Source organism: Notothenia rossii (genome assembly GCF_949606895.1).
Source record: "Notothenia rossii genome assembly, chromosome: 9".
NCBI classification, from domain to species: Eukaryota; Metazoa; Chordata; class Actinopteri; order Perciformes; family Nototheniidae; genus Notothenia; species Notothenia rossii.
In genome coordinates this window covers 54,291,223-54,305,345 of record NC_136907.1, presented here as the reverse complement: position 1 = coordinate 54,305,345, position 14,123 = coordinate 54,291,223, and the positions used below count along the sequence as shown (strand labels likewise).

The 14,123-nt window shown below is 40.2% G+C and overlaps 1 protein-coding gene across 1 annotated transcript; it reads right to left on the bottom strand.

Moving 5' to 3' along the window:
- Window positions 1-1,267: 1,267 nt before the first annotated feature.
- Window positions 1,268-9,980, bottom strand: LOC307019713 (uncharacterized protein). The gene is made up of 6 exons (XM_079650774.1): window positions 9,072-9,980; window positions 8,496-8,701; window positions 7,948-8,118; window positions 6,262-6,414; window positions 4,630-4,696; window positions 1,268-4,117 (listed from the first exon to the last, which is right to left on the bottom strand). The coding sequence occupies exons 1-6, from the start codon at window positions 9,733-9,735 to the stop codon at window positions 2,541-2,543; spliced, it is 2,838 nt and encodes a 945-aa protein (XP_079506900.1). The 5' UTR covers window positions 9,736-9,980; the 3' UTR covers window positions 1,268-2,540.
- Window positions 9,981-14,123: the final 4,143 nt, after the last annotated feature.

Sequence of the window (14,123 nt, the reverse complement as noted above, 5' to 3'; positions counted from 1 at the left end):
ATATTGACCATTCATCTTTAAATGATTTCTTATGGAAAGTTAAAATAGTTTAATGACACTAAATACATTTGCTTTGGCATTTGGAGGCCGGGAAATTGTTTAAAATCCTAAACTAAAAGCCATGTAATAAAGTATCTAGAAGAACAAGTATGTTTTAAACATAAACCTGTTTTTTCTTACAGGCAAACCTGTTCACTGCTTAAAGACACATCCACACCGACTCAACACACCTTCCTCCATCTGTACTCTATTATCCAGAGTGCTAAGGGTAACTTGTCCTGCCAGACAGTGCTCAACTCTCTATACTGTAGGCGCTGACCTTTTTCCTGAAGCGTTTATCATTGTCAAACCACAGTACCTCACCCAGCAAGTCATCCATCAACATGGGGGTGTTTTCAATTTGTCTCAAGATATGCTTTCTTTCTCTTCTGTTTGTCGACCTACCTCTGCTTATTGTCTTCTGTCTAGTTCCTGACAAGACTGAGGCTTAGTTCACTGTGCTGCTCATGCTTTATTCGTAGCAAAGGTCTGGTCAAGCTACCTAGAACTAGAGAAAATCAGACAGTGGGACAATGTGGAAATGGTCGCGTCGGCACTCTTTTGACACCTTCATGACACAAACCTGCATATTTATGGACTAATCCCCTAAAAGTCATGATTTATGGAGTAATTTATAACACACAGTAACCTGGGGGTCATAACTTCTTAGGCTGGAATAACAACATCAAGTGGTCTACTGGTTTTCATAGAACATATGCCCCGGATCGTAATATGCTTTTTGATCTTGTGCCAAAGCAGAGCAGCACACTAGGAAGGAGAGGGGTTGTCATTGGGCGTGTTAAGGAAAGCCATTTTGAGGTTAACTACCCGGCTAATATAATTTCAACTGTTTAAATTCATGATAAAGGATCTGCTCTTTGATGTTTAATAGGAAACACCTGGCAGCTTCTGCTAGGAGCAAACGTATCCAATTCAGTCACCATGTTGCTAACTGTGGCACGTGAGGAAAAGCCCATGATTAGGACAAGACACCATCCAAAAAACATACAGTCGTGACAATTGTGACAATGTGATAAGGTTTGTCAGTTGGCAGTTTTTGACTAGCTGTGGTTACAAAATAGGCCTGGCTACTACTAAAGCCGAGCTATAACTCTCAGCTACGTCCTAATCCACAGTCAAAGCGGCCCCTTCCAGTTAATTTCAAGTCACTTCCACAATGGCTTTACTTCTAAGACCCTGGTTCTTACACAGAGACAGCAACACACAATCTGGCAAAACAATTTATTGGATTTCAAATAAAACATCAAATATACACTTTATTACAGTTTGCTTTGAGTAAACATTAACTATATCTTACGGTGTAAATAATGAAGATAGTATAATATCTCTCCAGGACAGTTACACCTGGCCTTCGTGAAACATATGATTGTCTTTAAGTCCATAATAGGCCGAAAAGTGGTCATTAAACAGGGCATGCAGTAGAAATTCACATTAGAAAATGGTGGCTAACATGAAACACATGCTCTTAAAAAACACTCTCCTGAATGAAACCAGCAGCTAACTGCTTTTAGTGACAGCACACAATGCTGTAGCCACAGTGGGAATGAGCTGAAGATCTATTAGAGTCAACAGAGTAACATTATTACATAAATAAAGAGAGAAATACAGCAAATACAATTTCGGAAGTGTGAGAAAATAGTTTAGAGCCATCAATTACGAAATAATTACACTTAAACTTGCATTGATATAAATAAGGTTGATGAGTAATGCTACTTTTTTTGCACAAAATAAAAATAAAAATAAAATTAGCTTTAGGCTACTCACTACAAAATCAAGCAGCTTCAAGCAACAGTTCAACGTTTTGGAAATAGCCTATTTAATCTCTTAACAAAAGTTAGATGAGAAGATTTGAAATGGTCCTGAATTGCAGGTAAACAGTTCAATTGGAGAATAAAAAAGGAGAATGTATTTGCCAAAATGCAATTCCAGAAACCATCTGCAGACACCTGGCAACAATTTCGTTCTTACAGTCAGCTTATTAACTGGCTTCTTGTGACACAATTGAGTCATACAAGTTGGCTCTCTCAACTGCAGTCTTGCATCTGAAGATGCTTATCTGACTGTAAACAAGGTGTAGTGCAGAAAGGGTAAGTTGGCAAGATACTGCATCTGTTGGCTACACTGGTCTCTCCGAGAAATAGCCAGATCGATAGTCAGACCGATATCCAGTGAGTTTCAAGATTGTAAAAGTGTTAATAAGCAAATTTTTTACCTGTATTCTCAAAGGTATTCTTACCTTTGGACTTTGGCTAGTGTTTAAGCTATCAAGCTGCTGGCAGTAGCTTGATATTTAACAGACAGATATAAGAATGATATAGATAATCTCATGTAACTCCCCATAAGAAAGTAAATAAGTGTCTTTCCCAAACAATCTAACTACTGTATGCCTATTAAATCAAACTAATCAAACATTTCCATCATATCAATGGCTTAGCTTCTGCTGAACTGGAGCAACATGGTGAAGTTTTGTCTCTCTGATGTTACGCTGCTACCCAGAGGATCGACACTCCACTTCCTATTTGGTAGCTGATCTGGTTGACTCGTCCGCGTACACAGTCAAGTGTGAAGAACACAGCTGTACCGTTATGAACCTGGAAGGACGCCCGCAGGCTAACACTGGCCCAATGACTTCCCTCAGGCATCTGACCAGCCACCTGCTGGGCCAGAGGGACGGGACGCACTCCCTCCGCCTCTCGGCCTCCTCCTGACCCATCCGGATCGATACGCTTTAAAAGAGTCACCTTGACCAGGTTGCAGGAATGTATGAGTTTGAGATCCATAGCCACACTGACTGTGCCGCTCTCCTTGAAAACAAAATCTCGCTTTTGATCTGTTGGACCTTTCCCTAACAGCCCCATCTGAGAAACCTGAGCACTGGTCTGGCGGAAGAACAGCGGCTTGTTCCGGACTGCTCCTGACGGTAAGCCGGAGTTGGACACTGATGCCGTCAGAGAGGAAGACAGAGCAGCAGGGACCCAAACCAAGCTGAGGATACTGATGCCGGTCTCGTCTCCAAAGAAGCGTACATTGCACTGAGCAGGAGAGAGGATCTCAAAACCTAGGGTGTCCCCAGAGCCAACTTTAGCCACTCCTGTCAGAGATAAGGACGTGTCTCGATAGTGGACGCCTGGTTTGAAGGAACGCCCCAACTCAGAGCTGGTTCCGTTACGGTTCAGGTATGCTAGCAGTTGGAAGCCCTCACTCACACACGCCTGGCCCATGGAGTACAACGCCTGCTGAAATACGAACCGCACGGTGCCACTTTCTGCAAAACGGATCCCTCTGCCATCATGAGTCAGCCCCACAACGTAAGGGTCAGACGTGGAGCTGGTGCGGAATACCGGGCGATAGTTGGTATGGTAGTGTGCGGACACCATTGCCTGTGCTGTCATGGCAACAGCCCCAGTGTCATGTGAGAGCCAGAGAAGACTGAGTGAAGCTGCTGAAGGTTCGTACAGCTGCAGACCATCGTTGCTTTGGTTACAGTGGTTGCTGGCACTCCGGAGGAAGAGGGATATCTTGTTACCTGGGGCGACTTCTGCTACCCCGCTGATGCTGACACTCTGGAGGGACCTTTCTTCCCGCTGCTCTACCCTAATACCACTGAGGTCACGACCTTCAGAACTGTCTGTGTTGTTCATACGTAGGCACAACTGGATGAAGCTACGGCAACCGTGGCTTACCGAGAGGTTCTCATCAAGCCAGACCAGACCGTGCTGCCTGAGCACCAGACGGCCTTCTTCAGCGGATAGTAGCACTCCGTCGCCTCTTCCTTTTATTTGAAGCTGCACGCTAGGGAAGGCATGAGCCAGGAAGTTGCCTTTTGCGCCAGGCAGACTTACATCTCCAGCCCAGGATAGAGAGAGAGCGTTGTCACCAGCAGGAACAGGGCCAGAGCAGATGGCGTCTGCAGTGAAGGTACAAGGGGAAGCAACGGGATCTCCTTCACACTCATTGCAGGCCTGACACTCATCCATGTCCGAGTGGTAGAAGTAGTCGTGGCCGCACATTCCTGAGTTACCATCACGCTCCGTCATGCCCTGGCACCTGAAGCCACCTGACGATGGAGAAACAAAGACATGAGGGTTGAACATTTTATTCTAAAAGCAGTGTCTTTAGTTATGATGAATAATCATTATTTTAGTTCAGCAAATGGAAAAGAAGGCCAAAGTAGGGATGTTTTAGAGGCCTTTTTGTTGTAATATAATGTAGACTCTTTACAAAAGTTAGGGTTAAGGTTAGGGTTAGGGTTCGATAGTAATTACCATCAAACTATGTGCAATATGTGCTATATGTTCAATATATACATTATTATACATATGCCATTAATAACTGTGTAATATATACCGGGCTGCTAAATCCTAAGAACTGTTACAGGATTTGTATTTTGAAAAGTTTTTTTTTTTACTTTTATTTTTTTATTATATTTTTGTATTATATCATAACTTAGTACTTTTTTTTTAACAATGTAACATTAAGCTGTCTGTGGCTCTTTCCTGCTGTAACGATGCAAATTTCCCCTGGGAATAATAGAGGTATTCTGATTCTGATTCTGATCATTAATGTTACCTGGAGTGTTGAGACACTTCTGTCGATCTCCACACAGATCAGATATTTCAAGGCATTCATCTCTGTCCTGTAGTGACAAAAAAACACTTTCAATGTTAAAGCATCTATGGTAATCACTCAGTCACCCTACTCTGTGGTTAACCATCAGTCAGCTCATTGTTTTTCCGGCCACAACTTTATTGTTTTGTTTGGCATTAACATCCCTCAGAACCAACTATTCTGGAGTAAATTCCACAAACCCAAACTATTACACAGACAAAAGTTTATTGCTTTTTTGTTCGTTATGTGTTTTCTCTTCTGTCTTTTATGACAATTCTACTTTGGAGAGAATTCAGTGGTAAAACACCTGCCGACACAAGCTTTATTTTGCTTCCAATGCTATAAAGTTGGACTCAATGTGAAGCGAAGAGGCACTTTTTCCTCGCAAATGTTTCTTCGTCTCATAGACAGAGTGTAATTGAACAGGGGGCAATCGTTCATTTTGTGCATGTGTGACCACATCCTTAATGTATTTGTCATAGTTGAATTGCAAGTCTATGACAATACTAGCATTATCAACCTATAGTACAAATGATGTACGTAATAGTCTTATCATACCATCTATGGACATGACCTTGATCCTTTTTGCAGACATCATATTGCCCATTGTGTTTACATTTGTCAACCTTTTCGCCAGCATGATGCAGAATTATCAACGGGATTTTCATCTGTCATATATCGTTTTGATTATGTGTTTATAGCCACAACCCTAACCCTAACCCTAACCCTAGATTTAATTTAAGTACATTTTGATTATTGAAATGTGTGAATATTCTCAATGATGTATTGCTTTTTGAGAAGGAGTACTTGCATTCATATAATAAGTGTAAAAATAAAGACCATTAAATGAAAAAGATAAAATGTATCACATTGCATGTTTCTTGGACGATATACACTGAACAAAAATATAAATGCAACACTTTTGTTTTTGTTCCCATTTTTCATGAGATGAACTCAAAGATCTAAAACATTTTCTACATACACAAAATAACAATTTCTTTCAAATATTGTTCACAAATCGGAAAAAATCTATGTTAGTGAGCACTTCTCCTTTGCCGAGATAATAGGATAATGTGTTCAATCGAGTGGCCTGTGTTCGTCGTCCATAACATACGCCTGCCCATACCTAACCCCACCACCACCATGGGCCACTCGATTCACAACATTACCCTAACCCTAACCCTAACCCTCACACCAGATACTGACTGGTTTTCGGACCCCCCCAGACCCCCCCAATAAAGCAAAAATGCACGTTTCAGAGTGGCCTTTTATTGTGGCCAGCCTAAGGCACACCTGTGTAATAATCATGCTTTCAAATCAGCATCTTGATATGCCACACCTGTGAGGTGGGATGGATTATCTCGGCAAAGGAGAAGTGCTCACTATCACAGATTCTTTCAGATTTGTGAACAATATTTGAGAGAAATTGTTATTTTGTGTATATAGAAAATGTTTTAGATCTTTGAGTTCATCTCATAAAAAATGGGAGCAAAAACAAAAGTGTTGCATTTATATTTTTGTTCAGTGTATCATCCAACAAAATAAGTTATAATAATAGACCTAAATGTTATGTATAAAGATGATAATGCTTACCTGGCAGATTCTGTCAGCGTGGATTGAACACTGTGCGACCAGGAAGAAGCCGGCCGGACAGACGGTACATTTCTCACAGCGAGGATGACCGCTGATGAAGCTGCAGTACTCCTCAGGACCGCAACTCTCACAAGCCATCAGGGGGCGCCCCACCTGTAAGCAATGAATACATTATTAAACATCACAGACAGTCAAATCATACAAATGTGCATGTATACCCTCTGTGTTTGAGCATGTATATACTCCCTGTATGTTTAATGTGTGTAAACACAACAGAGTGGAGAAAGACATTTCCCTGTGAGGGATTAATAAAGCATGTCTTCTTCTTCTTCTACTTATTTTTCAAAGTAGGATACACAGAGAGGCTAACCAGATGTCAGATGTTGCTTATATTTTAACTAGTTGAAATCTTTTAACATTTTGAAGAAGTAAGTTTGTAGAAGGTATATTCATTTATATTATTACTCCAGATTCTTCTATAGTGTAGTTTGTGCTTTCGCAGAAGATCTTTTAAAGGTCACCTATTATGCAAAATCCACTTTTTCATGTCTTTTATACATCAAAGATTTGCTCTCTTTCTGTCCTGATCCATTTATATAAGAACCTGTCTGAAAATGAGCTGATCAGATTTTGGCAACTTTTTGATTTCATAACGATGTATTGGCTTGTGTAATCATTAGCCAATTACCAACCAAGGTAACTGCCGCCCACCTTATCACCTGAATCCCCTCCTATTATGTATTTATTTCAACAAGGACCATTCATACAAATACATTAGTCTCAGAAAAGAGAAGATATGAATTATGCCAGATTATAGCTAATAGCTAATTTCCATCTGCAGTCCTCAGGCAGGTACATAACAATCAACAAACACTAAAAACATTGCATAATCTCTATCAGACAAACAATCATAAAACAAGATTTAAGTACAGGTCAATAAATAATACATAGTACAGTTCAAATATAATATTACAATACAGTTCAAATTTAAATACTCAGTGTAAATAATGTTGGCATGACTGGTTGCTTAATGTCATTTTTTTTTTTTGCACCATAAAAGAATGAGTTAAAGTCAGTAGGCCTACAGGTTTTAAGATCACCATTGTGTTCTTTTTAACCAAATATCTTTCAGAGGGGCGCAGGGAATTGCTGCTTATTTTCATCTAAAGTAACAGACAGAGAATCAGCACTTTGGAAACAGGTCTGAAACAGAGGGGATTGTGGGATGCTGCAATGATCTGTTTGGTATTTCTAGCCTAACACTTCAGAGACATGTTTTGTATATATATGAGACCTATAATATATTAATTAAAAACAGTATAGGGGACCTTTAAGAATTTGAAACCAAAAATTGAGATTTTCTTGCAAACCAATGGCTGGCATGTAAGTAAAGCCAATTGTACATTACTGTATTGTACATTCAAGCACAAATAACTTTTAACCCAGGGTTTTTTTTTTTGTCTGATGATGTAAACATCTGATATAGGTTGGCAGTAGCTGTATAGAAAGTATTCTGTAGAGACTTGACTTGTGACCTAGAGGGTTACTGGTTCAAGTCCCACAATGGACCAAATACAGAGAGAGGAGTGTTACTTCTTTGTGAAGAAATGTTGTCTTTTTTTTCACAAAAGCAGTGTATACAGGACCGTTAGTAACCCTCGATGCCTGATTTATCCTGCAGCTCACCTCCATCACGCTGGCCTCCATGTCCACCTTGTGCAGAGAGAGCGCCTGCTGAGCTTGGTGGGCTCGAACCTGCCCGTTCATGCTTTCCATGTGACTGTCCATCTCCGCCTGGAGACTCGGGAAAGATGTTTGTTTGATGCTGTCCATCATTATGTTGTACTGGGCTTTAACCTGGAAGTAGAAACAAATACAAGTGCACATTTCTTTTTAGTATGATCATGATAATAATCAACAGGACTTGTGTGTTCGCCAAGATGAATACACAAATTAAACACTATGATTATTTATTCCATGCAACCTCTGCTCTGCTTATAATTGTCTCAATGGTTCTGGATTGTGGTGCAGAACCTTCTCCTCCTCTGCTCCACATTATGGTAAAGCTCCTCCATAGGGAGGTCATCTGTCATCCAACAAAATAAAACGTCTGCATGTCAGGTGTTTTCCATCCACCTCTTCTTAGTAATTGTTCAATGCTATAATCACAGCCTAATAACAAAACCACAAACTATCAACATCTTCTTTTTCATCATCGATCACAGAGGCCGTACTTGCTCCATCTGTTCGTACATCCTCCTCTGCTGCTCCAGTATTTCTCTCTGCTGGTTCACCAGCGTCCCCTGCTGCTCGCTGAGGAGCCTCTGCAGCTCCTTGACCTCGTCCTGCTGGCCCCTGAGGGCCTCAACCAGCTTCTCCTGGCTCTTAGACAGGGACAGCTGCAGCACAAGAGCGTCCTCAGAGGGAAGCTCATTGTTGCCTGTGGCAGAGAAAAACAACTAGTACATAATCGTAGAAGGAGGTTACACAATGGTGATGAAATGCTACATTTTTATATTTGCATTACAAATCTGGTGTCTGCCATTATTCTGGGGAGTTTTTCCCCATTGTATACACACAATAACATTTAAATATGCATACGATTTTGAAAACTTTGCAAAATACTGCTTGACTCTAAGAAAATGTGGATTCTTTTATTAAATTAGACATTTTAAATCAACCAGGACTGAAATCGTAAAGTTTGCTACTTCAAGTGTTTTTTATTTCTCGCTGAGAAAGCTGCAACTTCACTTAGATTTCTTTATCTAAAATTTAACTTTTTGGCAGATTTCTCCCAGGCTGACACTGACCTGGTTTCATGTCACATGTCAACTGTATCCATGCACCACGATCCGTCCCAACGTCTGGAAGCTCATCCAGAAACTGCGCCGCTCTATCTGTCACATGAACCGGGGACGAGTGCCCTCCTCTCCCGTCGTCTCCTCCATGCGTCCCGCATCCTTCCCCGACGCAAGGCTTGGGCATCTGGCGCATCCGGAGGGGAAGTTTACATCCGATCCCTTTGCACCCATGCGTTGCACCGTCATCACCCGTGGGACGATGAGAGACAGACGTCGGACATGTCCCACCGACGCAGCCAGGATGGAACACCTCCGCCGTGATGGTCCTAGGGTTAGTCCTCCTTATGCCATCCGTCCCTGCTGGCTGCGCAAAGCCTCCCTGCTGAGGTTGGATAATGGTGTACGGGGATAAAGGCGCGCTCTGGGCTTGGTGGTGACTAAAATGAGCATCCTGTTGGTAACTCGGGTACACATGTCCCTGTCTGGACTGTGCAGAGTGGGGAATCTGTCTCCTGGGTGTCGCAGCCTCCGTGCGCCTTTGGCAGTGTGCTCCGACGCACGGTCTGCTCCAGTCCTGGCCAGAAAAGCAGCGCGCGCCCCGGCAAATCTCGCTCGCACCCCGATTAAACAAAGATGTTACACAGAGTAAAAATAAGGTAGAAACACGCGCCATGTTGCAATGCTGAAACGTAAAAACGTAAGCAAGCCCTTTTTGCGCACCAATCCTTCACTCCTGTTTGTTCATGTCTTGAGAGAGAGAAAAATCCCTTAAATGAGTAATTATCCACGTAGGTTCCAATTGATGTCGAACAAGTGGTTCCGCAGACTTTTAGCTTGTCCCCATTGCGCGCAGCGCGGTTTCTGCCCCCTTTGCCCCTTCTGGAGATAGCTACGTCTAGCCCACATGTGGCGCTCACTGCTCCTAATTGGCAACAGGCTTTGCTTCTAGTCTTAAATTAACCCGTAGCTTTCCCGGACATACCACTCTGCACAGTCACTCCTATTGAAGCTGCGCATGTGGTACATATTTGGACTTTCGATGTTGTTTTTATTCTCACACTCCTGTGGTTCATTTATGAGCAGCTTTGGAGCAGGAGTTAGTATAAAGTTCCAAATGGTCCAGTGGAATCACAAATATTTAGTTAAAAGGTTTTTTCTTACACATGTTTTTCAAAGGGAAATTTCCTTTTTTTCCTTTTATTTCATTCATTTTGATGACAGGATCAGCCCTGTGGGTTTTTAACAAGCACTGTGAGAATAAAAAGCTGTGCTTTATATGGCACCCATGCACGCTGTGATCTCTTCTACTAGATTAGAGTGCAGTAGTGGAACCCTGTGATATTGTGAAGTCAATTCTGCCTCTCCTGTAAAATGAGTACTTTATTACACTTTCTTGCCACTCTCATTTCCCTTCACTGACCCCACCTGGCCTTGATTAAAGCCTGTACCCACATTAGAAACACTTAAATGTTTCCTCCTTGTCTTATCTTTAGGGCAAAATGGAACTCACACAAACACAAACTGAATATAACTAAGTATGTACTCATGTCCTCCATCTCTCAGAAGTAGTTTATAATAAATCATCGGCTTGTAAACACACACTTCATGTATATGTTGAGTCGGGACCTTTGGGTTTTCTTTAAGACCGTTTAAGGAAGGGTACACACACATGCACCAGCAGCAGGTGAACGCAGGGTCGCTCTTAGACATGGTTACTAATTTACCTACTTAAGATAAAGAGGGACCTCACATGGTTCTGAGGGAAGCCATACCGATATGTACTCTGTACTTAAGAAGAGTCCGGAATAGGATTATGGGATAGGAGAACATAGTTTATTTTCAGATCACCTACTTTTTTATGTATGTAAGTATGTATATGTATGTATTTTAGTCTTTTCATTTGTTTTTTTATCTCATATATATATCCCTTTTTTAAACAAGACGTATTTATTTAATTTTTTTTCCATCTGTGAAGTACATTGTACTGCAAAACAAAACAAAATTATTATTATAAGATATATTTCAAAATAACCAACAGCCCACTGCCAAAGACTAAGAGACAGTAAGAACATTACTGTTGTTGTTGGGACCTCACCCATTTCTTTTATTGTTTGCAATATTTATAGGGATGCTACTATCAATGTCTTGCTCTATCTGCTGACCCATCAACTTTGCTATAATATTCTACATAAACTGCAGCCAGGGCCAAACATGTTAAGGGTGACTCAATTTAGTTGTAAAACCCTAAAAAGTCATGCATGTGAGCTCACTAACTCGAACAACCAAACAAAATGTTTCAGTCAATAATGTTTCTTTAAAGATAGGGTAGGTAATTCACTTCAGAAACACTTGTCGTTATATTCCATGGAATGCTCATCCCGATAGCAATGAATAAATTAAATGCTGCCTTTGACAATAAATATATATTTCATCTGTGGAAGCTGTGACGCTATAAAAAGCAAGTCCAATTATCTGCCTTAGCCCGCGGCAGATAATTGGATGGCCTACCTGCCTGTCAGCCTTCCATCTCGTGCACAAACTTATCTCGTGCCATCATTGGTCATGTGCGCGTTCGTGTGTGTTGGAGGAGGGGCTCTGTAAGGAAGTCTGAAGGAAGGGGCAGATTTTTTTTTGGTTGTGTATTTTCAAGTTCTAGCTTACTTGAGCTGGTACCTACCCTACCTTTAACATGTGCTTTCTCTGTATGACAAAATCATTGCTATTGAGCTAGGCTGGACCTTAATGCAGACACAAGGACAAGCAGTAGGGTGAAAGGTATGTTATCTAAGACCTTGGAAAACAATACAGCAGGCCAGGGAAAGTTATGGATGAGTCTATGAGCTAGCTGGATACTGAAAGGACTGGAAGGTTTTTCTTGAGAATGTTGTTTCAATAGCACATGGCTCTGTGCCTTCACTGGAAGTGACGAATACTGCTCTTGCCAGCTAGCAACGTTACAGTTAGCAGCAGCAAATGCAGCTCAGTTGTCCTGATAAAATTAACTTTGGCATGTTTTTGACACCAGTAGGCTATAGCGGCATGTATATTAAATACAGAAAAAACATAGTACATCATGCTGCTGTTTGATATAGCTAGCTAGCCAACCCAGTCTCATGGCATTTCGTGTTATAGTCACGATTCATTCGGGTTCATTAACACGGTTTCCCCCTTTTTTTCGTGTGACACAGAACAATTTTAAAAGCAATGTATTTATATTAGTAGAATGTTTCGTGCCTGCAGCACGTCTTTTTGTCCGTTCAGGTCTTGGAAGACCAGAAGCTGTGGGGTTGATAAAAACATCTCCTTACTGAATATCAAGCCACGATTATTGTTTTTATTTTAAATCGTATAATGTTGGACTTTTTTTGTCGTCTGTGAGGAAAAGAAATGGGACTCAGAGCCTCAGAATAGTGAAATCTGTATTTTTTAAATATTTTTTTCCTTCTAATTTGTTATTCTTTTCTAAATAACAAACTGTTATTTACTCAACAATAACACACAATTATCTTTGTTTTTATTTATTTGTTTAATTCCATAATCTCTGGCTTTTTTGGCGTCCGTCAGGAACTGAATTTCAAAATAAAAATAACTGGAAACAGACGTAGGGCTATATGGGACATTTCGAGCATCATTGCGATACACAGCCACTGAACTGATTACAAGATCCTCAGTTGACAGTATTAAATTGTGTACAGCCCTGTAGGTTTAGGTGATAGGAAACAAATTGGTGTGTACAAATTTAAAACATATAATTAATAAATGGGTGAAAATGGCTTGTGCCCATAATGGGCAGCATTAATATATACCCACATGCCAGCTAAGGTCAGAAGAGCTTTATTTAACAGCTGGTCTTATGTTTGTGACCCCTCCTGTTGTTAATTGATAAGCCTGAAACATGCACTTGTCAAGGTTCAGTGGCAAATTTTGCAAATATGGCAGTAGCCATCGATCATCTGAAGATAAGATATACTTTATTGATCCCAAGTTGGAAACATTTGCGTTACATCAGCATGTGTAACAGTTGTAAATATGCAGTGGTGTTTATTTGTAAATCATTTAGTATAATCACACAAATGCTGTGTTTTATATTTAATAATTCTGTGTTCTTTATTTATTGATTGTTCAATACCTGACAAGGCCAGAGATGAAATATCTACATACATCTTATAAGAGTATAATACATATGTATAATATCAGTTAAAATAAGTGCTTCAACATACTGTAGTTAACATTGCTGGAGGTACCTCACCAACCTTCAAAAAACTCACAAAAACTCACCTCTTCAATCTGGCTTTTCATACGTGATTTTTTTTGTATTATTTGACTTTAACTTTAACTATATATTTATTTGTTGTTCCTTTCTTCTCTTTTCTTTTTTCTTCACTATTATCTGTAAAGCGTCTTTGAGCACCTGTAAAAGCGCTAACAAATTAAATCTATTATTATTATTATTATTTTAGGTATGCACAAATATTGATAGATGTCTTGTAATGCACTATTGAGGAATCTGCGACCCAAGTTTTTCATTCATTGCATAACTACACCGTTTGTGTATATGATATGTCAATAAACCTTAGAAAATCTTGAAATCTTGAAAGGGATTTGCAAAATAGTCATTATATACAGTCTTTAATTAACTATTAGTAGAGAATAACGAGTAATGAATATACTTTATAGGGATCCTATTAATATCTAATAATAAACATAATGAAATTCAATAACATGCTTTAACCACTAGGTGTCCCTTTATATCAGCTGTGCACCGTTATGGTGTAAATACAGCCTATCTACCAATTGGATCAAATATAAAAGTCAGCCGAATTAGTATTGATACTGCAAGGAGACGTATTGTGTGAAGAAAAATTGAAGATGTTGTTTGATTGTTGATATATTTATGATCCACGTCACGTTTTCAGTTTCCGTGGCAGTTCTTCCAGTTTGTCCAAAGGTCTTCTAATCAGGGCTCAATAAATAAAGAACTACGGCAGATGGGTAATATGTAATGCAGCCGAAGTGTGTATTACAATGCCGTTATGTGATGATTTTCAAAGAGAAAAGCAA

Coding starts and splice junctions, on each gene's coding strand:
- LOC307019713 (XM_079650774.1), bottom strand. CDS start 9,735: ATGGCGCGTGTTTCTACCTTATTTTTACTCTGTGTAACATCTTTGTTT. Junction 8,119..8,495: donor TGTACGAACAGATGGAGCAA/GTACGGCCTCTG, acceptor TTCTACTTCCAG/GTTAAAGCCCAGTACAACAT. Junction 4,118..4,629: donor GAAGTGTCTCAACACTCCAG/GTAACATTAATG, acceptor CTCCATCGTCAG/GTGGCTTCAGGTGCCAGGGC.